General features: G+C 34.0%; 1 protein-coding gene across 1 annotated transcript; it reads right to left on the bottom strand.

The window, feature by feature from the left end:
• Positions 1 to 1731: 1731 nt before the first annotated feature.
• LOC129912354 (uncharacterized) lies at positions 1732 to 24285 on the bottom strand. The gene is made up of 3 exons (XM_055990575.1): positions 24123 to 24285; positions 7313 to 7789; positions 1732 to 3906 (listed from the first exon to the last, which is right to left on the bottom strand). Exons 1-3 carry the CDS (start codon positions 24127 to 24129, stop codon positions 2018 to 2020), a joined length of 2373 nt encoding a protein of 790 aa, XP_055846550.1. The 5' UTR covers positions 24130 to 24285; the 3' UTR covers positions 1732 to 2017.
• Between the last annotated feature and the right edge of the window lie 1173 nt (positions 24286 to 25458).

Below are 25458 nucleotides of genomic sequence, written 5' to 3'. Positions count from 1 at the left end.
ATCTATTCCAATGATTTCTGCAGAAGCTGCTTGGATGAGGAGGAGGTGGAATCGATTCCCCACACCTTCTCTGTGAATGTCCTGCGTTATCTCAAAGACGTAGACTCCATTTGGGAGTATTCTACTATAACAATCCTAGTGAGCTAGCAAATATGAAAATAGGTTGCCTCGCTCGCTTTATTAGAAGCTCTATAAATGGTTCAACGAATAGGAAGAACAAAAATCTCAAAGAGTCATTAAGGTCCAGTTGTACAAACGTGGTTCAGCCTGGGATCAAGAATTTAACCCACCGATTTCGGCGGATTAGCTGCGGGTCAACTTCGGTTCAAGCATGGATGTGGCTATTTTTACATATGTGGACCTTGCACCAGTGCTAAACCGGAACCTTACCACCGATTTCAGAAGATAAAAGTTGCTGAACCACGGATTAAATATTTGTACAACTGGCCCTAAGTGGTATCACAATGGACCAATTCATGGCCTAAGTGTATCAGCTCTCCTGCTGATAGCCACGTTAACCTAACCTAACTAACCGGAACCGAAGAGGTAGAATGCAACTTCTTTTTCTCTCACAAGAAGTTAACATTGCTTTGGGAGGTTGGAAGGTAGTACTTATACTTTACTATCCATTTTCAATGAAACCCACTTTCAAAGAAATGAATGCAATTCTTATCTACTCGGGAAGAAGAGCATGTGTAGTACTAATAATAAATGTACTAGATCATTTACTCATGAGTAAACTACCATCTCCAATGCAATGTGACGGGACTATTATACTCTTGACCCCATCTGTTGCTGATCAGGTTCAACGCAGGTCACCTCAAATTATGCTCTGAACTTTAAGAGGCTCTGATTGGTCATAACTAAATGTTGGCTAACTTTTAATGACAGCTGACCAATCAATACCTCTAAGGATTCAGAGCTTATGTTCAGGTGGTCGGCTCGGCGTTGAGCCCGGGGAATGACTTTCCTGTGTGTCAAAAGTTACTACACTTAGGAGCAAAAAAACGGAATCAAATAAATTATTTGTATTAAAAACAAAAATTGCAATGGATAAAATAATGTTTCTTCAAGTCTCATGGTCTCATTTAAAAGCTTGAATTTTGTACTTTGAATTGTTGGTAAAAACATCAAAGTGCATACGATAGTATCATCGCTATCTGTCAATAAACTGCACTTCTTTTTTTTGTAAATGTTAAATTTTCTTGATACTCGCTGCTTCAATTTCAGTCTTTTTTTTCCTAACGTTTCTATTGACTTTGTCTGTCAATAAATTCCACTTAATTTTTTTTTAATGTTGAATTTTACAGACACTCTCTGTTTCAAATTCAGGTCTTTTTTCCTTACATACTTCATTTATGTTGATTGGATCTTTAAAAAGTGAACGGGTTTTTAAGTTCCTAGCATTAATTTAAAGTTGTTGTTTCAAGCTTTTTAATGGTGCAATTGACATTCATATATGTCAATTACATCCTGACCAATTATCGTTTTTACAGAACGAAAATTTTGATTCCATTTTTTTGCTCCTAAGTGTAGTTCTTCCTTGAATTCTATTCTAGTACAAATTTTAAATCTAAATGTGAGGTTATTTTCAACTAAATTTCATTTCCTGAAAATAGAAGCAAAATCAAAACACATAAAATGCAATTATGTTTAATAAATTAGCATTATTATTAACTTTTGTGTAGGTTTCATTTTTTTTTTTTTATGTTTTTGTTTATACAATAAAATATTAATTATACACATTTCCTTATCAAATATAACGGATTACCGAAAACAATTTTGTATTTTATTTAATTTTTTATTTCTTATCGCAATCTGTTACAATTAAATAATAATTACGAACATTTGGTAGTTTTAAGATTAAGAGCCATATAATGTATGTATATGTACTAAAATATAACATCCTTATAAAATTACAATTTTTTTTTTGTAGACAAAAGCATATTAAATGCTTTGAGCTATATTTATGCATGTTTTTTTGATATTAATCTACAAAATCTACTCATTTTGTTATTTATAAAAATCCATGTCCGGCCACTTCGGCAGGAATATATCCTTCACGTCCATCACGAGTTCTTACATAAAACCACTGACGACGATCCTTTGATTCCCGACATTCACACAGTGTGACAATCTCACCCTTTTGTAGCGTGATACTCTGCGTGGCATAGTCCATCATGATTGCCACCAGTGTTTGTCGCAGACTTCGATTCTCCGATGAAGCTGTCGAAGCAGCTTTCTGACTCATTAAACTCTGTTGCTTTTGCAGCAGCTTTGTCTTGTGCTGTTGTAGGTACTCGTTATTGGAGGTTCGGACAGAGGCATTGCAAGAATTGACTATAGCTGGGGTGAGCGTTGGGGTTAGGGTCGCTGTTGCGTTAGCCTTATTTGCGGCAGCAGCAGCAGCTTGTTTCTTATACAAATTCGTTGACTTTAATTGGGCGTAAGCCTTTTCAGTGAGCTTTGGTTGACTTGCAGCTCGAAGATACAACTTGTCGACATGATGTTCGAGGGTTCCACTTGGTGGAATTCGTTTAAGACGAGGGGTTCGAGCTCCATCTGATCTTGTCCCACCACGAAGGCGTATCTCCTTTTCGCTATCTGTCATATTTCCACAGGGACGTGGAAAGACATCCCCATTCGTGTCCCAACAGGGAGTTGGCTTCGATGTGGAGTTCCCTCGTGCTGCTGGCGGGAGAATTCCAAGTGGAAGGCAAGAATTATAGCCAACATAACCCTCTTCAGCATGTGGAGTTTGTACATAAAGCCAATTCTGGTTCTTGAATACAGCATTGACAACCATGCCCAAGGGAAGAGGAATTTCAATCTGATAACCACCGGGACGGGTTTGGTAGAGCGTACTAGATGACGACAACACCACGGGAATGTTACCTGGAGAAGCGAGTGAACACTTGGACAGGAACTCATCAACATTTCGGATTTCATAACCGAATTTCTGAACGCGATTTCGATCTCGACGTTTGCGATGCCTATGTCGACGGTGGTGGCCTTCACTGGCTGCAATTAGACTAGGTTCTGAATAGGTACCCTTGAGGGACTTGGCTTCATCTTTTTCGCATTTCTCTAGAACATTGCCATCACTGACTTTGAAGCATTTCTTCTCGAGAACTTTCTTTGACTCACCGATAACGAATCGTCGGCGCAAGGTTGAGTCCGGTGCGGTCGTGGTATCGCCGGACTTGAGTGAAATAGGCTGTCTTGACGGAGTGCATACAAACATGAGATCCTTGGAAGGTTCTCGTTTCTCCTGCAATTGCTGTTGGAGGTTGTGATTGCTGACATACTTCTCATGGAAAAGTTTATCCTCCTCTTTATTATTATTCTGTTTAGCTTTGAGTTTCTTTTTGATGTCCAGACCCGTTGACAAATTAGTTTTTCCATCAAGTCTGGTTGATGGATTATTGTTATTTTGATATTCAGCATCTTGATGATCGCTGTTGGTTGTTTGATTTGGTTGATCTGATGGTTGCGGTGATGATTGGTGCTGATTTTGTTGCTCTCTGAGAACCCAAGTCAATGATATACGTGGCCTACGTAGGCTTAAATTTTGACCCATTTGATTCAGCTGTTGTGCTGTTATTGAATTTGTTACACATCCTTCGTTGATCGATCTTCTTTGGTGATATAGTGTGGGTGTACTTTTTGCTGATGTAAGAACATTGCTATTGCAAGTAATGGTATTGTTGATTTCATCAATTTCAGCATAGTCCGAAGATGAGTAAGCTGCTGCTGTTGATGAAGGACGTCGTTGTAGGGGAACCGATGAACGTTTGTATTGGCGACTTCTTCTGCGATTTGTACTTTGGCGTTCAGGTGATGAGTCACTCTCTTGGAAAGGGAGTATTAATGAACAAGCGTTTAAGAGATCTGGACAGTAAGCACCTGAAATGAAACGGTTTTTAAACATCATTAGGGAAATTGTAAACAATGATTAACTATAAAAAAAGGAAAGAAAGCTAAAGAATAAGATGAAGCATGTAAGGAAGAAATTTCAACGAGCTCCTCACTAAGAAGCAAGTTTGAAAACTCCTTGAAAATTGTCTACGAAAATAGTAAAGGAAAAGCTTAACACAGCATTGCCGGCTAATAAATTTGCATCTATAAAGCCTTACAGATACAACTTTAGCTTCTGTAAAGCTTTATAGAAGTAAAATTATTAAGTATTAGATAAATTATCTCTAGATATCTAATTATATTCGAGTCAAGGAAGAACAAACCGACTCACAGCACTATTACATAAGTCAAATAAAATTTTAACATCACAAAAATAACTAACAGGCCTATTTTGCAATTTTATTGTTTCTTGAATTTTAAGGCTTAGAAATACAAATTGGAGAAAATTGTAAAGGTAAAAAAAAATTATACGAAAACTCCTCCTCATTAGCCGTTCCCTCCCTATTATCTCTTTGGATATGATTCAAATTTCTGTCAAATTCATATCAAATATTCAGCCTAAAATTTCATCTTTTTTTGTCCGACAATTTTGTTTGCAGAATAATTTTATTTTTCGTTATTTTGGGAGCATTAATCTACTGCTTAGTACTTAAAGTTTCTTTGAACTTTTGTTTAACTCTATTAAAAAAGTAGTCAAAGCAGTTTTACGTCCTAGAGTCTTAACTACATTGCCCAGTGCCCACTTTTTTGTTGAAACTTACTTGTTATAAATTATTTGTTAAAATTAATATAGCTTTCATTTTGTTTAAAGTTTTTAGATTTTATAAAAATAAATATTCATTCCTAATTCTGATTTCAAATGAAATACTTTTCTTTTTAATTCTCCGAATATATCCAAAATAACTTCCATATTTCAATACTTTTTGCAAAAGTACAAAAGTAAACATTTTTTTTTTTCGCTAACGCAATTTGTTTGTTAATATTAATATTAATCACAAATTAACACCAAAAAATAAAGTCTTTGCATCAATTGTTTTAGTTTTTCAGCCGGAAACACTATACAAAATAACTAATATAACGTTGGAAAAATGTAACTTTGGTTATTTATTCAAAATAAATTCTCTGATTACCAAAAGTCAAACAAAACTTTTGAGTTTAATTTTCATACAGAACATCCTCTTTAGAAATAGAAAGCAACTGTGTTCTGCGATTTGACCGATCTTCAATTATTTCGAGGAGCGATACTCAATTACTACATAATTAATTTTTCAATTATGTTTCTTGCTGATTTTAAAGATTTTTTTTTACTTGCGATATAGACTATAAGGCGAGTTTAGGATTCGTAAAAAAAATCGAACTCGAGATAACAATTTTACATGACATTACGATGATGGAGAATGCCAAAAAAGTGGGTCCGGCAATTCTGTCTGTCTGTCTGTAGGAACCTCGAGCTACAGCCTAAACTACTGGAGCTATTTTCTTCAAACTTGGTAGTTAACAGTTTTGGGTGATTCCCTAGAGGACAAATTAAAAAAATTTTTTTAGGACCAAAAATAACGGTACCTGTCATATAACGGAAATAGAAAAGTACATTTTTTTCAAAAACGGCTCTAACGATTTTGATTACAATTTTTGTGTGTAGTAAAACACATAAAACCTTTCTTTGGAAATAAAAAAAATATTTTTTGTACCGTAATTAACGGTACCTGCCATAGAACGGTTTTTTTTTATTAATGAATTTCTCGTAAACGAAAAAGACATATTTCGACCAAAATTTTTATACAGAAACGTTTAAACAATCATTATTTAAAAAACTCCTTTTTGGATTTTTAAAAAATATTTTAAAATTTTTTTTGTGAAAAATCAATTTTTTGGAAACGGGTTATTGAAAAATCTTGAAAATCCGTTTTTATGTGTAAATTAATTATTTGTTCAAAATGGCACACCAACTTTTTTTTTGAAAAATGTTAGAAAATTTGTATATGTATATGTATAAAAAAATATTTTTTTTTTTAAAACGGCTCTAACGATTTTCGAAAATTTTTTACTAAATATTCGTTTTTATACAAGAAATAAAATGGCGTACTTAGTTTTTTATAAAGCATTATTTAATTATTTATAAAAACAGATTTCATTTTTTTTTTGCACCACTTATGAAATTAAGTGCAAATATTAAATTTTAAATTTTCCCTTATTTTGGTCAATGAAAAGCTTTAACAATAGAGTAACTTTTACCATAAGAGCAAGTACGTACCCCAGTCGTGCAATTTATTCACTATATTTTTGTTTTATTTAAAACTTTTGATTTTGATTCTTAAGATCTATAGTTGATCCTATCCAGGGTTGGTTAAATTTATTTAAAGAATTTTAGTTGACTTTGAAAAGGTGTTAATTAGAAAATAAAGGAATTTTTGAAAACAAAAATAAATGTTTTACAGACCAATAGCTTTATATGTATGTCCCCAATTTATTATAGCCATTTCTTTAAAGGAATACACAAACTCTGAGTTTGTAAATCGAAATCCTTAAAATATTAAACTTGTAGAGAAGTGGACTTGATCCACTATTTTCTTCTTCTATTATTACATTGACATTCTGCATTCTTAGACATGTTTCTCCTTCCTAAATTTGTCCTTTGAGAGTGACGAAGTGTAATACTTAGGATTTCATAAATTTCATCGAAAGTTTATCAGTCGATTATCATCGTTATGAATCCATTCTAATCAACTTGAAAAGAAAATAATTGACTTTTTGTTAAAAAATGTGTTCCTACAAAACTTCTTGATTTAAAGAGATTCACAATTACACCAAAAAACCATTGTTGTTGAATCAACAAGTAGAAGGTGAGCTAAGTTCATTGCATAGCTTTTCTACTATCCTTTCTCTGTTCTAAGGACACAAAAGTTCAATGACAAAACGGAATTTCCATAGAAAATAACTTATATAAAATTAAATCAAACTATAAAGGCTCTTGAAAAACTACTTCCATAAAGATCACAAAAAACTTCTCAACATTATAACGATAAAAAAATTCTTTGTCTGTGTGTTGTCGTTTCCCTTCTAAAGACTTTTAATGATCAAACAATGTCCTATTAATCATTTCGAAGACTCTTCTAAAGTTGAAAATAATTGAGGAAACCCCCAGAAGAAGCTTCTATAAACTGTGTCAAGTAGCTCAAGATTCAACACTCTTACAAAAGACAGACAAAGATTTATTTCTCTTTTTTTTTTTGTTCTGATGACAGAAGCGTCTTACATCCCAACAAACAATACAATCCTCCAGTCAACAGTAGAATGATGGAAAATTTTGCATTCAAAGTATCATCATCTGTGTAGATTTACCTAACCCCACAAATAATAATAATGCTACTCTACTGCCTTTGTTAGTCCTTACCATTTACTCGAAGAGCAGCATTCCTTCTTGAGAGTCCATTGTTAATGTCATCGTCCTCATCGCTACTCTTGTTGTTGTTGGTTGTGCTACTACTGCTACTGTTGCTGCTGCTTCTACTACTCCTACTGGTGTCACTACTTTCGGACTCATTATGTCTTCTACATCGATTGTTGCCTGCAGCTAATACAGCTGCAGCAGCTAGTTGTGCCTCTGCCTGTTGCAGCCTCACTTCTTGTCTAGGTGGCAGTGTCCTGCCATTATATGCATTATTACTATGAACTTGTTGGTGTGCCCGGTTAAAATCCTGATGATGGTCGGGCTTTCGTGGAGTGTATGATGGTGGAGGTGTTGATGGTAATGGGTTATAGTCCCTAAATGGTGGCACTGTACTAAAATTTACCGAAACAGTTTCGTCGGGAAGTGGACGTCTTGTGATTTCTAAAGGATTTGATGATGGTCTGCAAGGATTATTTCGTTCTGTAAGTAGGTAAAATATAAAAAAAATATAAAATTAGCCAAGTAAAACATTTTAATTGTCTTTTGTCCGCTTAAAAAACCCTTTGAAATTTAGGATTTTTTTTTAATTGGACAGACTTATAGGATTCAATCAACAAAAGTCTAAGCTTAAAAATATAAGGGAAGTGGGAAAAATCGAAAAAAGATTTTTTCAGCTTGTTGCCAATTAGAAGAAAGTTCTTTAATTTTCATGGCTTCTCTTTCTTTTTATGAGGAAGTATTTAATGATGAGACATTCCTGGCAATGGCAAATAATTCCATTTTGAAAGGAGCTACTATAATTCAGTGTGGGTGGTGTATAGATGGAGTGGATTGCCTAATTAGTAACCATTATGAGGGTTAAATGGAAAAAGGTTAAATTTTTTTTTTTTATTTTTAAAGGAGAACATTTCACACTGTTGACAATTTAACACCCTTTTATTTTTATTTTTTGCTGAGGAAGATGAAAATTATAACGAGTTAATGATGATGTGGGTTTAAGGACTTAAATTTTCTATATGGAAAAAAAGTGTCTTCTATTATGGTGTAAATGTTTCCGTTTTGTATACATATTTCAAATTAAAAAAAAAAAAGTATGGATTCATAATAAGACACTTCGACTACCGTTTATATGATTACTTTAGATGGATAATTGCTATACATACCTAAAACGTGTATTTGACTTATGATCTTGAAACATACATCAAGATTCTAACCTAACTAAACTCTTATGGAAGAGCAAAAATAATGTCTAAGAAATAAAGAAAAAGATTAATTCTTTTGAATGTTAATGCAAAGTTATAAATTTATAAAATAAAATTAATAACGGGGGTTTTACATCTTTTTTATATTTAAATATGTTTCTGGAAAACGTCATGCCTTAAATTCAATCTTCAGAATCTTCTCCTCAATACGCAACTTTTGACACCTCTTACGATTAAGTAGACTCGTTAATGAAATTTTTTTTAGAGTTTACAATTGTTTAAAACACAACCTTTGGTACCCATTTGGTATGGACAGTGGCGTACGTTGAGTTGCCGGGGCCCCGGGGCAAGACTTAATTTTGGGGCCCCTTTGATATTTGGGGGCCACTTAGATACAAAAACAAAAGTACGTATACGCCATACATTTTTTTTTTATGGCTTATTTATTTTTAGGTTTATTTTAATGGTTTATTATGTTCGTAATGCACTTTGCTATACTTACTTAAAATTTTTATCATAAAAGTAGCAAATCCTTATACTAGGGGCCCCCAAAATTGAATATTTAGAGACCCCTAAAATAAATTTTTTTTTAGCTTAGAATTGATAGTTCTTGGGGCCTCTGTTCTGAAGTAATATGAACATGTACATATTTGATTTTCCATCATTAAACATAACTTTTTTTTTTACTGTGTGCCCCCTGAAAAATTAATTTTGGGGCCCCAAAAATTAAATATTTAGAGTCCCCTAAAATAAAAAATTTTGAAGCTTAGAATTGATAGTTCTTGGGGCCTCTGTTCTGAAGTAATAAATACATACTATAGGTTAGGTATTTGATTTTCCGTCACCAGACATAATTTTTTTTATTTTGGGGTCCCTGAAAAACTATTTTTGGGGCCTCAAAAGTGAGTGCTTAGAGGCCCCTAAAATATAATATAATTTTTTTGGAGCTAAGAATTAATAGGTATTGGGGCCTCTGTTCTGAAGTAATATTCGAAATGCCACCTATAAAATAATGTTTTTATTTTGGGCTCTGATGTATTTATGTTGGGGCCCCTGAATTGATATTTAATTTTCCATTTGATTGTTTTGAACCACTGAAGTAATAGCTTTTGAGGATCCTCAAATAATATTTGTCATGACATCAGAAAATTTAATGAATATTTTTGGGCTCCATAGTAATAGATTTTGGGGCCCCCAAATTAATATTTGATCGGCTCTCAACTCACGGGGTTCCTGAAAAATTATTTTTTGGGACAATTCATATAATATTTTTGGAGCCCCGAAGTCATATTTTTTGGGGCTCATAAAGTAATATTTAGTAATCCATCAACAAATGTACCTAATTTAATTTAAAAAACAATTTTTTTTAATTTAATTTTTTTTTGACGCCCCGAAGTAAAGGCTTCTGGGACCCGTGGCCTGAAGTTGTTTTTTTGCTTTTTTGGGGCCCCTAATGTATTATTTGTGGTTGCAAAGATTTTTCAAGTAATATTTTTTGGGGCCCTAAGATAAAATTAAAATTTTTTCTTTTAAAAAAGCAGTTTATTTTTTTGGGGCCCATGGGGTAACCTTTTTATTAAATCAATATATATTGTGTGGCTACCAATGCATTATACATTACACTGAATGATAAAATTTGTCTCCCTTGTATCCGAAGTGATTCAAATACATTTTAATTTATCTACTTCGTAACTCAATTTATTCTAAAAGTTTCCTCCTCTGCATTGTCTCCAGTTGGGGCCCTGGGGTCGGTCGGGGGCCCCGGGGTGCCGCCCCGCTTGCCCCAAGGGAGTGTACGCCCCTGGGTATGGAAATACACGGAAATAAATTCTATTGATGTAAGTCTCAAAAGTTGTGTATTGACGAGGAAATCATAAGGATGTTATTACTTTTGAATTTGGAATTAGCAGGTGGCCATGGCACAGAGGAATAGATGGATGACTTCAGAGCCAGACATCGTGGGTTCAAACCCAGCGGTCGGCTCAGAAGTTTTTTCTAAATCGCCAGCTTAACTGAAGCCACCTGTGCGATAACATGAGACAATTTTCAACTATGTCTCCTCCTCTGTGCCACGTAGTTCAGTGTTGTATGTTCTTCTCTCGTTCTTTCTCTCTTTGTCTTTCTGTGTTGTATTAATGTCTTGTGTTGTATCAGCAAAATGGACCTAGATTCCGAAGCTGCAGTGTTTCTAGTCCGGAGATTTATCTTCAGACTAGTTTAATATGTAATGTAATGTAATGAATTTGGAATTAACTTTTGGGCCTTTAACAGCGCTTTAGAAATAAACTTATAAAGAGACTGTTTACATTCAAATTAAAACGTAAAACTTAATTTAGAAGCTACTCGTTAATACGCAACGTTTGATACCACTTTTCAATCAAATGGAAGCAAAAACAAAAAATCTTCATAATATAACGGGACACTCCTACCCACACCCACTATACAGGAACCTTGATGGCGCCCTAACTCGAAAATTTACAGTGTAGTTAAGGGCCACTGTTGTTATGAAATTTCGCTATCTCAAAATTAAGTTTAGTGTCACTCTTGTTCTCAATGTGCGATATGATCTTACACAAATATAGATTACATTTTTTATTTTTCCAAAACACAAGCGAAAAGATTTAAATTCACCACGCATATAATTAAACTTTTGTTATCTATTTTAAAAAACAAATCCATATAGGTATGTATCTTATATGTACGCATAGTTAAATGACAAATAAAAAAACTTCAATTAATCTTTCTGTGCATGTCTTCTCCGCAGGTGGGGTTTGCGGGTCACTGTGGCGTATACGTAACATTTTTTTACCTAGGTATACACATTTTTTTTAGTCAACCTGAATTGGTAAAATAGTACCAACTGAACTGACAAGCTTGAGTATTGGCCAGGTCACAACAGGTCCTCCCTCGTAAATTCGTTTCCTTAATATGGAGCTTAATTTTTAAGTGGCTATTTACTTCAAATTAGCTGGATTCAAATATACCTTTCTTTTGGTTAAATGCACTCCTTAAACTTCTGAGAATATCTACATAACTATTGTTTGCTCTATACACATTACTTCCACGGTGTGAACAAATCTTGCAAGTCATATTTTCTCTAATGGTTAACATTTGATAGAGAAATATGTATTTGTATATGCTCAAAAACTCAAGGACACTTTGAATTTTTTTTTTTCCTGAAATTTGTAGCAAAAGTACCTGCTAATATATTTTTGCTAATTAATGTTGAAGTATCTTAAAAATTTTCAAATTTGTGAATCATAAAACTTAGTAATAACATCATCATCATCACATCCTTCCAAAAAAAAAACCCATCCCATTATTCTTTTTTTTTTTTATTATAACGTATAAAAATTTCATTTCCTCATCCAGTTGTTCATTAAATTAAAGTAAAATACAGAGACCTGCCTAAATAACCCTTTTGTAAAAGTTATATATTCACCTACATAAAATATATGTTCTTCGCCGCATACCTACCCCCGAACCTATAAATTTACCAAAAGCACCAGCCGAATCATTAAAGTACTTTTTCACATTTTCTAAGTTCCACTTCTGGCAATTTTTCATGTTTTCCTATTTCACGTCCTATCCAAGGATGCACTTGAATTTCAAACTCCTAGGTCCTAGCTAGAATGAGTGAACAGAAAAGAATCCTTAAAAGAAAAAGTCATAAAAATATTTTACAGTGAAATAAAATATTTTCACCTTTTGCTGAAATATATACAAAAATACACAAAAAAAAAAAAAAAAAACACAAGAAGACGAAACCGCCCAACTGCTGATGTTGAACAGGAAACCCTTTTCTCGTCGTGAAAGTTGCACTTGACACCAGGATCGTTGTTATACAACCCCCAGAATCCCCGGATGTAGTATATACACGAGTAAGACAAGTAAAAAAAAGCAAATAAACTAACGAACAACTTTAAATTGCTGGCAGAGTTCCCATTAAAAAAAAAATAATAGGCAACAGTAGGACTCTCTTTGTTGCCTTTATTTTTATCAAAGGTATGCGTAGAAATAATAAAACGTGCGGCAGAAGTAACACTACGTGAAAAGTTACATAAAAAAAAAACGTGTCAATACAGTCAGTTTGGAAAAGGATAAAAATATGCTCCATTTCTTTTTTTCTTTTTTTTTTTTCAAATAAAGTCTTGCAGTTAAATGGACGACTTGTTGAAGTTGGTATGTTGGTTGAAGAGAGTTGTCTTGGTATTTTATTTGTTCCTTTTGTTTGCGATTTTGTGTGGTTCACTAAGCACAAAGAAAAAATGCATAAAAGAGTTTTCTGAGTTTTCATACATATTTTAGTTGGAAAAGGTGTTTTCCTCACAAATTGGAGCAATTAATGGGAAGAAGGAAGCAACAAGGAAACAAATATCAATTCAATTCAATGTGTTTCTACTCCAATTATTCGTAAAGCGAATGAAAAATTAACGATCGGAATTAAAGACAGATAAGTGGTTATTTCATGTTTGTTTTTTTAAGATAACTTGGTGTTAAGTTCTTTAAAGGACGATAACTATTTGAAGACCTGTTCAATTACCTACGATATAACGTAATGGATGTCTCTTCGTTTTAAATTTTAGTTGTCATTGGCGTAGCTTAGGTTTAAGTCTTAGGGGAACAAGTGCTCCTCTCACGTTGAACTTGAATATGTCAAAAGAAAAAAAAATAATTTGAAAAAGTTTTCGAAAAAAGAATTTGATCTTATTCTGGAGCTTAGAAGATTGATAATACCTACTCTATGTAAAAAATCATTCAAATTTTGTTAAACATTTTAGATCAGCAGTAATTTTTGATTGATTGATAATACCTACTCTACCTCTATGATTTTAAAGTGTAAAATGAAAAACAAAACTTTAAAAAAAGTTTTTTTTTTTTTAATTTAATTTTTTAACTTTATATTTTTTTTTTTGATTTTTTTTTCTCGGAACTTAACAAAATTTTAATTTCCAATAGATATTTAAGATATAGATTCTTTGAACTACAAGAGCAAGTACGTGCGACCCAGAGTCGTGCATTTTATTTTTTCCTTTATTTTTTCACTTGGAATTTAACCGTCGTCAAGTGCAGTCGCATATTAACTTCTGCTCCGTATAATTAATTTGTATTTACCTCCTTCTGTTTCGCCCCTTAATAATTCAACTCATTCAAGTGCCCTTTAATTGTGTCTTCAATATTAATCATAATAATATCTGACCTACTTCAATTTATCAAAATAAAATTAAAAAAGAAATTAAAGTGCTTACTCTACAGTTTTTTCTTTTCTTTTTTCTTGCCATATAACCTACCACATTTGTGAATACCTATTGTGCTTATCTCCGCAGTTTCTGTTTCGATTAACCCAACTATATTCGCGAATATTGTGATAATCGACCCCATTTAACGTTTTCGATTACCCCTGCAGTTTTCTTGGCTTTTTAACTGACTTTTCGTTTGTCCCTGACCTACCCATCATAAATATGTCAGCAAAGTGCGGTAACATTAATTGCACTATTTCTTGCAATATAACTGACCTCATTCAATGCAATGGAATCTGCAACTTAAGCTTCCATCCGTTATGCATTGGTTTGAGCAGAACTACCAAATCTCATCTTCCGGAGATTTTGGAAAAGTTTTGTTATTATTGCGAGGATTGCAAATCTCTGTCGCCTGCCCACATCTTGCGGGCAATAAAGTGCAATAATGACCTTCTGCGGTCATTATCAGACTCTTTTTTGGAACTTAAGGCTGAAGTGCGTGGTTACAATAGTAAAGTCAATTCGACTATTGACAATACTTTGGATAACATCAACATTTCTTTGGAAAAGTTGGACAACAATTCCAACTCGAAATCACGTCGTGAGGTTGTTCCTGTCCCCTCTCAACTCAGAGCAGAACTCAATAAAATGTTTGACTTGCTTTCAACAATGGACACTAAAATTGAAACGCATCATCGGTCTAATAAATCTTTTAGTGATGATCTAGACATTTTAAAAAGATTTCTTGCCCAAGGTTCGGATGCAGTGAACTCATTATATAAAGAAATGGGTATACTTAATCACCGCACGAGTGATTTAGTAAATGCAATGGAATGCCTAAAAAATAAATCGGATGGATTTAAAGAGTCGATTGATGGCGTTATGGATGAGCTTCGTTTCCTCTACAACAAGTTCGATAACAATTCGGCCTCGCCAAATAACAAATCCATCCTTGATGAAATACTTGCCATCAACGTTGAACTCAATCCTGTTTTACCTGCACCTCAACCTATCATGCCTGGCACTTCAATCAATGTTCCTGTTGTCTCTGCACCAACAACTTCGACAATATCACCACCTACAGCTTCTACTTCGGCTGACTCTCGTCATACTGCTCCTTTGAATACAGTTCAATCACACTCATCATCCTCATCATCTGCTCAGCTCCAGGCTTCCGATCATTCAACTGATCCTCCAACAGATCCCGTTTCATCAACTTCTGCCTCTTCTCCTAGCCTTTCTGCACCGTGCATGGTATCTCCAATGGAGAAGTACATGATTAAAGGGTTACCCAAATCCACTGACGTCAAATGGCTCTCCAAGTGGTTCTCCTCCCATTTTAAAATTCACAATGCTCGTTTCAAGAAGATTTTTCAATCCGATAAATATAACACCTCAACTTTCTACGCATTCTTGCCTAAAAAATATGAGTGGATGTTTTTCTCCCCTGGATCCGACGTGACGGAACGAGATGGTGTCGAGTTTCGTCGAATTAAAAATACTGCTCCCGCCCAGAAGGCCCGCGTTTCTTTCAATCGTCCTCTTAGACCTGATCCGAACTGGCATCTTAAACTTGGAAGATATCCTGACTTTAACAATGTTCATCCTTTTCGTTCCCATAACACTTTTAATGCTACCCACAACTTTTCCCTTCCAAACACTCCCTCTCAACCAAAGCCTTCAACAATTCCTAATAGACGTGTTTCTTTTGACCTTTCAGATTCTTCTACGAGTAGCTGTCCCAACCCTAAATACTCCGTAAACTCCTCGGTAAAGAACTACCCCAATTTTATTCGATCTCACGTTTTAAACCCAACATCCTCTTCTTCATACTCTACAACCTCCTCATCTTCTTACCCTGCACCCTCTTCTACTTTGAGTCCAACAGCTCATTCTTACTGTCCCCCAATCACTACAACGTCTGGACTTTCTCTCACCCATAACGTTTCACAACAGTACCCCAACTGCTCCGTCTCAAACTCCTCCAGCCTTAATAATCCTCATATATCTTCACCCCCTTTCTTAGATCCTGTTACCCCACCAGTAGCCAAGTTAACAAAACATTTTGTTGACCTTAACGATGATGGTCGTTACGTCCTCTCACGTCTTCGTGATCGTAGAATTTATGCTAACATTCGCCTTTACCTTGCTTACCTACATGACAAACATGACTCCGTTATTGTTGATGGGGTTACTAGAACAAACCTTATAGTTTCCATTCAACAAGAAGGTCTCCCTACCAACCCAGATTTGCTAAGATCAATTTACGTCCGATATCATGAAGAGTACAATCTCACTCCAGCTGATGTTGCAAATGATCTTGCGTCATTCGCCTCTCATGTTAATTCAAATCGGATTTCTCATTTACAAAGAAGTCGGACCAATTTTAATAATTTTTTTCGTCCCTAAACCTCCTCAATCCCAAAATAATCATCCAGAATGTTTGTCTTTATATTATCAAAATGTCAGAGGTCTTCGCACTAAAACTTCATCTGTCTATCTTAATTCTTCAACACTTCCCTATGATATTTTTGCACTCACTGAAACCAATCTTCTACCTAGCATTAACGATAATGAACTTTTCAACCCTGACTTTAATGTTTTTAGAGCTGATGGATCTTTGAGTAATGATCTATCCCTTGGTCGTGGAGTTCTGTTAGCAATTAATAATCGTTTCGACTCATCACTCCTTAAAACTTCTGATTCCCCTTCTTTTGAGTTTGTCTGCGTCAAATCAAAAATTGGCAAATTTAATGTCTACACAGTTTGCTGTTATATCCGGCCTTGCCAGCCTATTGAATCATACCAGCTTGCAGTCGATGCTCTTGACTCTATCTTCGATGTCACCGACTCGTCGGATGTTGTCTTAGTTTTAGGAGACTTCAATTTTCCAAATCTTCAATGGACTCCCTCTGATGATGAATCTTACTTTTTGACTTCAAATGCCACAACAGATAAGGAAATCCTATTCACCGATTGCGTTTCTGACTCGACCTCGTCTTCTCATCAGATGTAGATAACTGCATACTTTCTGCAAGCGATCACCTTCTTTCGACCCTAGATTCGTACCACCCTCCTCTATTTCTCACCTTTTCCTATAACTCCTCCCTTACTGTCATTCCATCTGAATTTCCAAATGTCTTCAATTTTCGCAAAGCAAACTTTTCGAAACTTAATGACTTACTACATGCTGCCAACTTTAGTAGTATCCTTGAAAGCCGCGATATTAATACTTCTCTCTCTCAATTCTATTCCATTGTCTTCAATTGTATAAGCCAATCGGTACCAACTGCCCCTCAAAAAAACATTTCCTCTAGTCCTCCGTGGTACAACAATGAACTCAAGTCACTCAGAAATAGAAGAAATAAACTCTGGCGCAAATATCTGCAATCTCGTTCTGGCTTTGACTTCTCGAATTTCCAGTGCTTGAACTTTTTGTTTTCTGAGTTATGTAACTCTCTCTATAATGATTACCTTTTAAAAATTCAATCCAACATACTATCCGATCCTAAAAGCTTCTTCCATTTCATTAACGCTAAAAAGAAATCGGATAGCTACCCTTCTACCCTTGCTTATTTGAACACATGCTCGGATGATCCCAAAATAATAACTAATCTATTTGCGCAATTCTTTAGCCAGTCTTTTTCTAATAATTCCTCACAACCGGACTTAGATTATTTTTCATATTTAGCCACTTGCACTCAAACGTCATTAACTTCCATTGTTATTCCCTCGTCCGTCGTTCTTGAAAAGATAAACAAACTCAAAGTTAAATATACTGGAGGTCCTGATGGTTTACCTTCAATAATTTTAAAAAATTGCTCTGCAAACCTACTACAACCCTTAACTGCTCTTTTTCAGCTCTCTATCTCAAAAGGGATCTTCCCTTCTCTTTGGAAATGTTCCTACATTATCCCGATCCATAAAAAAAGTCCCAAAAAAGAAATCTCTAACTACCGCCCCATAGCTAAACTATCATGCATACCCAAGCTTTTTGAAAGCATAGTCTATGACACAATGCTCTTCCATTGTAAGCAAATTTTCTCCCCTAATCAACACGGTTTTCTAACTGGTAGATCAACTACCACAAACTTAGTTGATTTCGTTTCCAGTTCAATTTGTGCCATGGAGGCTGGCAAAGAAATAGATGTAGTTGCAACTGACCTAAGCAAAGCCTTCGATAAAATCTCACATACCCTTATTCTCTTCAAACTAAAATCACTTGGTTTTCAACCCTCTTTTATTGCATGGATCGAATCATATTTAAATGGACGCCAGTATAATGTCCTTTTTAGAGGTTCAGAATCAATCCCAATCCTTGCAACATCTGGCGTTCCGCAAGGTAGCCATCTCGGCCCTCTGATTTTCATATTAACAATCAATGATGTCGATTGTGTCATAAAAGATTCTTCAATCTCAGTGTACGCTGACGATAAAAAAATATATAGAAGTATCTCCTCCCTTAATGATACCCTCCTTCTTCAACGTGACCTAGACCGATTTTCTACCTGGTGTCAGAAGAACTTCCTTGAGCTTAATGTGAGCAAATGTCAAGCAATAACGTATTCACGTAAACGCTCATCACTTCTCCCTCGTACCTACTTTATTAATAATGAGCCGGTCACACAAGTGGATTCTTTGCGAGATCTCGGAGTAATATGTGATAAGGAACTTAATTTCAGATCCCACATCACTAACTCGATAAATAGAGCAAACTCCGCACTTGGTTTTGTTAAACGTTGGTCCAAAGAATTCTCCGACCCCTATGTCACAAAAACCCTTTATCTAACATTTGTCAGACCTCTTCTCGAATATGCTAGCCAGGTATGGTCCCCATTTTATGCATCTTATTCACTTCGTATAGAAGCCGTCCAACGTAGATTTCTTCGATTTGCTCTGCGTGGTCTTCCCTGGCCTGATAGATTTAACCTCCCACCTTATGTTGATCGTTTAAAACTCATAGATTTACAACCCCTTGATATACGCCGTAAAGTTGCTGACATTGTTTTCATCCATCAACTTTTAACTGGTAATATCGATTGCCCTGCTCTTTTGCAAAAAATCTCCCTCTATACTAACCCGAGAAATCTTAGATCTGTTTCTCTTTTTGTTCTTGACTATCACCGTACAAATTATGGATGTAACGAACCAATGAATCGCATGCTACGTACCACTAATAGCGTGGATAACTCTTTTGATTTCCACCACTCCAAACATTCTCTAAAAACCTCTCTCTACAATATTTTCTTAACCAGGGGCGGACTGGCCCACCGGGCAACCGGGATTTTTCCCGGTAGGCCCTCGGGCAAGAAGAAAATTTTTAAAAGCACTTGAAATTCTATTTTGTAAAAGAAAACTTTCTCATAAAATGCTCGGTTGCTAGTCAATATAAACATATTGTGGCCTCCTATAAATCTTTCGGGGTCCACAGAATTATTTTTGTGCCCCTTTTATTAAATGTAGGCCCCCTATAGATCTTTGAAGACCCACCGAATTTTGTTTGTTGCCCTTTCATTAAATGTAGGCCCCCTATAGATCTTTGAAGGCTCACCGAATTTTGTTTGTGGCCCTTTAGTCAATGTAGGCCCTCTTTCGATCTTTCAAGGTTCACAGAATTATGCTTGTGGCCCTTTTAGTAAATGTAGGGGGCCTCCTATTGATCTTCCGAGGTCCATAGTATTATGTTTGTGGCCCTTTTATTAAATGTAGGGCCCCTATAGATCTTTGAAGGCCCACCGAACTTTGTTTGTGGCCCTTTAGTCAATGTAGGCCTCCTTTCGATCTTTCAAGGTTCACAGAATTATGCTTGTGGCCCTTTTAGTAAATGTAGGTCCCCTATAGATCTTTGAAGGCCCACCGAATTTTGTTTGTTGCCCTTTCATTAAATGTAGGGCCCCTATAGATCTTTGAAGGCCCACCGAACTTTGTTTGTGGCCCTTTAGTCAATGTAGGCCTCCTTTCGATCTTTAAAGGTTCACAGAATTATGCTTGTGGCCCTTTAGTCAATGTAGGCCTAATATGGATCCTTTACAATAATTATTTGCCTTAGATACTCCACTTTAAAGTTCCTATCGATATGCATCCTTTTGAAATTTTTTAAATTAAAATATTGTAAAAAGCTTATAGTATCGTTCATAACTGTAAGTGCTGCCGTTGTTTTTTAATAATTTTTTTTTTATTTAAATTATTTTTTTAGAAAATGGCCGTTCCCGCCTAAATGGGGGCAGATAGACCCTCCCTCCTTTCCATAATAAACAATCACTGTATTAAGCGGCCCATAGACAAGACACTTTTGGAGGAAATTTAATCTCTTTTTTTAGAGCAATATTTATGTCTTACTCAGCCCAAGAAAGAGATACAACCAAAATAACAAAAAAAAAAAACTAAAAAAATTGAAATTTTTGATTTTCTTTAGTGTTTTTTTTTTCGACTGTTTAGATACGCAAATTTTTTTCTGAATTTTTAAAAAAACATTATTCTTATAGGAAAAAAAAACATTATTCTTATAGGAAATTTAATTCTCTACAAAAAAGTTTTAAATGCGATACATACAAATTTTGCTTTGTTTGTGAGATATATTGAGAACCCCAAAAACGGGGCTTTTGCACCCCTATCTTCAATTTTCATCCTCTCATTTAATAGCACTCCGCGGTTTTATCTTTAGAATATAGTTTCGGGATTTAGGAGGATAAACAATATCATATGAGATCATTTTTTTTATAAAATAATGCTTTAAATTGATAAAAATATGCTACTTGTAAAATTTGTTAAAGAAAAATGGCTTAAAAAGATCAAAAACAGTAGATTTTCAAAGTCCATATTTTATCCAATTTTAGCCGTATTTAATTTTTGTGACCATTATGTTGAAAGATAAAGTAGTATTCTCTTTTCTCCTTTATATCTAAAAATGCTCAAAGGATACAAAAAAACTATTAGTAAAAATATCAAAAATGTCGTTTTTTTCCTTTTTGAATAGTTTTTTCTTAAGTTTTTTTACAATTTTTTTATTTGAAAAAAATTTTAAAGGATGGCTATCGATAGAAAATTTATTTAGGTATTTATTTATTATTAATATTGTTGCTTATTTATTCAGCAATCACTTGCTCTTGTAGTTAAAAGTATCTTTTTCTTAACCCTCTACTGCATGAATTAATATTAGCGGACGAAAAAATTAAAAAATGCTTTACCTGTGTTCTTTGGGTTGTTTTAAAACGGTTTTCATTAAAAAAAATTGTTTAAATTAATTTGTTTAAAAAATTTGTTTATAAGCTAAATTTGGCTTCGTATGCATTAAGGGGTAAGAAATCTTACAAATTTTATTTATTCAGAATATGTAAAAAATACAATTAAAAACATCAAAAGATTAATATTTTTCATTTAAAAACAAAATAAAGTAAAACAAATACATTGCATTACAAAAGGTTACGAATTAATTCAAATTTGGCTCATTTTAAGACATGGAACCGAGAAAAGCAATTTGTTTTCGTCCGTTTTAAACATTTCTTCTGGTTCACATTCTTTCCACTGTCGAAGTTATACTACGTTTCCACCTACCCTAAATCCGAGATTTAGCGAAGTAGATTTAGCATAAATCTCGAGTTTTATTCTAAATCTCGGATTGAAAGTAGGTGGAAATTTTAGATTTAGGGTAACTGAACCCAAATCTGAGATTTAGCGAAGTAGATTTAAAATTAATCTCGAGATTTATTCTAAATCTACTTAGCTAAATCTCGGATTTAGCGTAGGTGGAAACATAGTATTAGTCTTGCTCCAACATTTTCACCCACTCCCAGATCTTACAAAAACTATAAAGTAATAAAATGATTAAAAAACATTATAGGTGAGCCCCCCTCCCCAAAAATTTTAAAGGTTATGCCGCTGGAAATGAAGTGAACATGAGAAAAATGTCTCTAAAGGCGAAGGGGCTCCATTTCTGAAGCAAAACATAACTTCCAAGCAAAATAACAATGTAAAGAAATAAAATTTTCCAACAAAAAAATTTAACAAATTGTGTAGATTTACAACCCCTTAATGCATACGAAGCCAAATATGGCTTCCGTACTTTTTGCCCTCCCAAGACCAGGCCAATAATTTTTTTTCAACAAAAATTGGTTCATAGCTTACACAATTAGACAATCGATCAAAAATAAATTTTTAATTCCACTTTACTTTCGAAACAAACGCAGTAATTAACACTTAAAGTATGAATGTATTCTACATTTTCGATTTCAATGCACACGACTGATCGACTCACCTGTGATCATAAAATACACCTTTATTTTGTGTCGGACACACGAAAAAACTATCTCTAGGTTCTCAGAAACTTAAAGAAGAGGATTGTATTTAACATTTTTTTGTGACAGAGAAGAGAAAAGTGCATACAAACAGACAAAACCATATTTGGCTTCGTATGCAGTGGAGGGTTAAATATCTATTGGAATTTTAAGAATTTGTTAAGTTCCGAGAAAAAAAAATAAAAAAAATATAAAGTTAAGAAATTAAATTTAAAATAGAAACTTTTTTTAAATTTAGTTTTGCATTTTTTTTTTTGATGAAATATAGAAACCTAAAAAATATGACAATTTTACTAAACAAAATTAGGGAAAGTTAAAATTTTGATATTTATAAGTAGTCAAAATAAATAAAATCCGTTTTTGTAATTAATTAAACACCGTTTTAAATGATCTTTTACACAAAAGATCTATGCTATTTGATGAAAAGGAACTTTCAGAAAAAAATTTCGAAAATCGTTAAAGCCGTTTTATAAAAAAATAATTTTTTATATATAAAATTTTTCTAAAATGTTTCAAAAAATATAGTTGGTATGCCATTTATAAGAAATAAAAAACGAAATTTCGATAAAATTCATCAACCCGTTTTCAAAAAATCGATTTTTCAAAAGACAGGTAGGTACCGTTAGTTTTGGCCCTAAAAAAAATTAACTTCCAAGTTTGAAAAAAATCGCTCCATTAGTTTAGGCTATAACTCGCGGTACTTACAGACGGACAGACAGACCAGAATAGCGGGACCCACTTTTTTAGCATACTCTATCATCTTAATGTCATGTCTGATTTTATCTCAAGTCCGATTATTTTTTCGAATCAATAACTTGCCCTATAGTACCAATATCGCAAGTAAAAATGTCAATTTGTCTTCACCTTTCGAGACAAACCGGTACCAGTTATAAAATTGAATTTAATATAGCCACGGAATTCGTTAGAACATCATTTTTTAGATAATTTTATTGTGAATAAGACTGTCTTTGGCCATTTTTGTTTAAAATGAGTAAAAATGGAGCTATTAAATATAAAAGGTACCAACCTCTTTTCCAAGATGGCGGCTGCTTTCGACATTGACTTTTATGATAAGACATTCACCCAAATACATTCCACGAAAAAAAATTAGTCCTGCGAAAAATGCGATTTGATTTAGTAATTTGCCTGGGCTATAATATCATTCTAGAACGTTGTGTTGAGATCAAATAATAATAATAACATTCTACATTAGTCAAACAAATCAATTTTCGATTAGTATTTGTATTTTTGGAAGAGGTGGACATTTATGAAAAGTGACATTCGATATATTGATATATAAAGACCTTATATTAGATATATAAAGAATACATATTTTCTTTTGACTAAACTGAAAGTAAAACCCACTTAACGTTTTAAAATTAATGTTATATAACTTAGCCCTGTAAATTTTTTTTATTTTCAATCACTCAAATAAATTGATCCGCCTGTTCACAGATTATAGATTAATAAACGTGAAAAAACTTAATATCAAGAAACAGTTTCTGCATATCAACTTTTCTTTTTAAAATTTTTAAAAGTGAATTATGTATTTTTGGCCCTTTTCCTTAAAGTCCCGGGAGGCCCTTTGAACCCCAGTCCGCCCCTGTTCTTAACCCCAGAACCTCCCTAATTTATCTTCCCTAAAATTAATTTAGTTCTTAAGTATTTTTATCATCTAGTTTTAAGTTTTTTTTTTGTAAACAATAGTTGTAAGTTTCTATGCTTGTATTAAGCTAAATAAATAAATAAACTTCCACATTTCTAGCTTAAAACTAGACAGATCAACTGAAGTTTGTTGGTCAGATATTTGAAAAAAATGTAATTTTTTCCTTCCTTTGACGAACTATAAAATTGAATTTAATTAGATTAGATTCATACAAAATCACATGAAGAGTGGTAAACAAAAAGCTAAAAATGTCACAAAAAAGTACTTAAAATGTTCAAAAAAACAATATACATAAGCTTCCTTGTTTCAGTAATTTTTCAGTTATATTCGACGTTAATACCTTGAAACTTGAAAGATCAATTGAATTTTGTTTATTTGTCATTTTGTTTTGTATAAAATATTATCTCATACCTTCCATTTTTCCGAACTCTAAGTCCTTGCCATTCTCTGTTTCTCTGTCTGTTTGACGAGGGCTTTATTTTAATGTTGTCGATAATTTTATTTATGATTTTTTTCGAATAAATTAGTAGATTTTATAATTTCTGACATCCTTTGCTTTTTTTTAAATCAAAGCCATTCGAATCAAATATGAATAAAATTATAAAAATCGAATACCTTCCAAAGCTAACCCACCCACCCAAGTTGCTAGCCTTGTGTTTGTCATTACTTCTCCCAAACATATTATACCAATCCCAGAGCATCAATTATTATATTCTCCTCCTCACGTAAATTCCATTAAATTGTTTAAACCAAAGCGAAAAATTTTCATTGCCTCCTTCTGATGTTGGTTCTCAAGAACAACAAAACTCCTTCAATGTGAAAAAGGTTTCACTCCCATCTTTACCTTAACCTTAACCAAACTACACCATCGTACAATCTATTGGAAAAGCAAAAAGGACTAAAAAACAAGAAGACCCTACTCTTTGGGGGAAAATAACTTGCGATTAGGTGATCATCATGTAAGAAGAGATCACATCACGTTACATGACGTATGCACTTATGTAATACGTGAGAGATCACTAAATTGCCCTACACACGCCTGCACTGCTCTCTAAGGTTTCGTTAATTGGCAATATAGGTATAAAAAGGTATATGAGAGAGAGAGAGAGCAGACGCGCGCCCAAACTTAAATGCCGGTGTCATAGCTGAGACACATCCTACAACAAAACATTGTAGGATATAGCACCACCAGAATTAGCACCAGCACCACAACAAACTCTCTTCAGTCATCATCAGAAAGTTAATCCACACAAAGAAGACACAGAGACAGACGGACAAAATGATTATTGGTGGCAGGAGTTGGTTGATCTTTCTTTCTTTCAGGACTGTCTACCTGATGAGTTCGATCAAACTGAAATGACGGCTAACGAATTTGAAATACCGTCACGTTTTCATGCATGTTGGCTAAAGGCTGGCTATGAAGGTGGGATGTGGGATGTGATAGAGGCTCAATAATAGAAGTGGCGTTGGATGACGGAGATTTCTGTAGTGATCTCAATATACTTTGTGTGATTGAAACACTGGTGTTGGAAAGTTTTCATTCGAGTTAGAGGCCTTCAAATAATGTATGTAACAACAGACCCATCTCATTACTCTTATCTCTCAGAACAGATTTTGAAAACTAGAGTTTTAAAGTTTTTAGAAAAAAAAAAAAGTTTTTCTTAGTAAGCTTCAGTTTGGTTTTCGAACAGCTAAGTCAATAAAATATGCGCTTTTAGATTTTTGTTTCGTAATATACTCTAATTTA

This window comes from Episyrphus balteatus, chromosome 2 (assembly GCF_945859705.1).
Source record: "Episyrphus balteatus chromosome 2, idEpiBalt1.1, whole genome shotgun sequence".
Taxonomy (NCBI): Eukaryota; Metazoa; Arthropoda; class Insecta; order Diptera; family Syrphidae; genus Episyrphus; species Episyrphus balteatus.
Note: the sequence above shows the minus strand (reverse complement) of the source record. Positions and strands in the feature narration are given on the sequence as shown.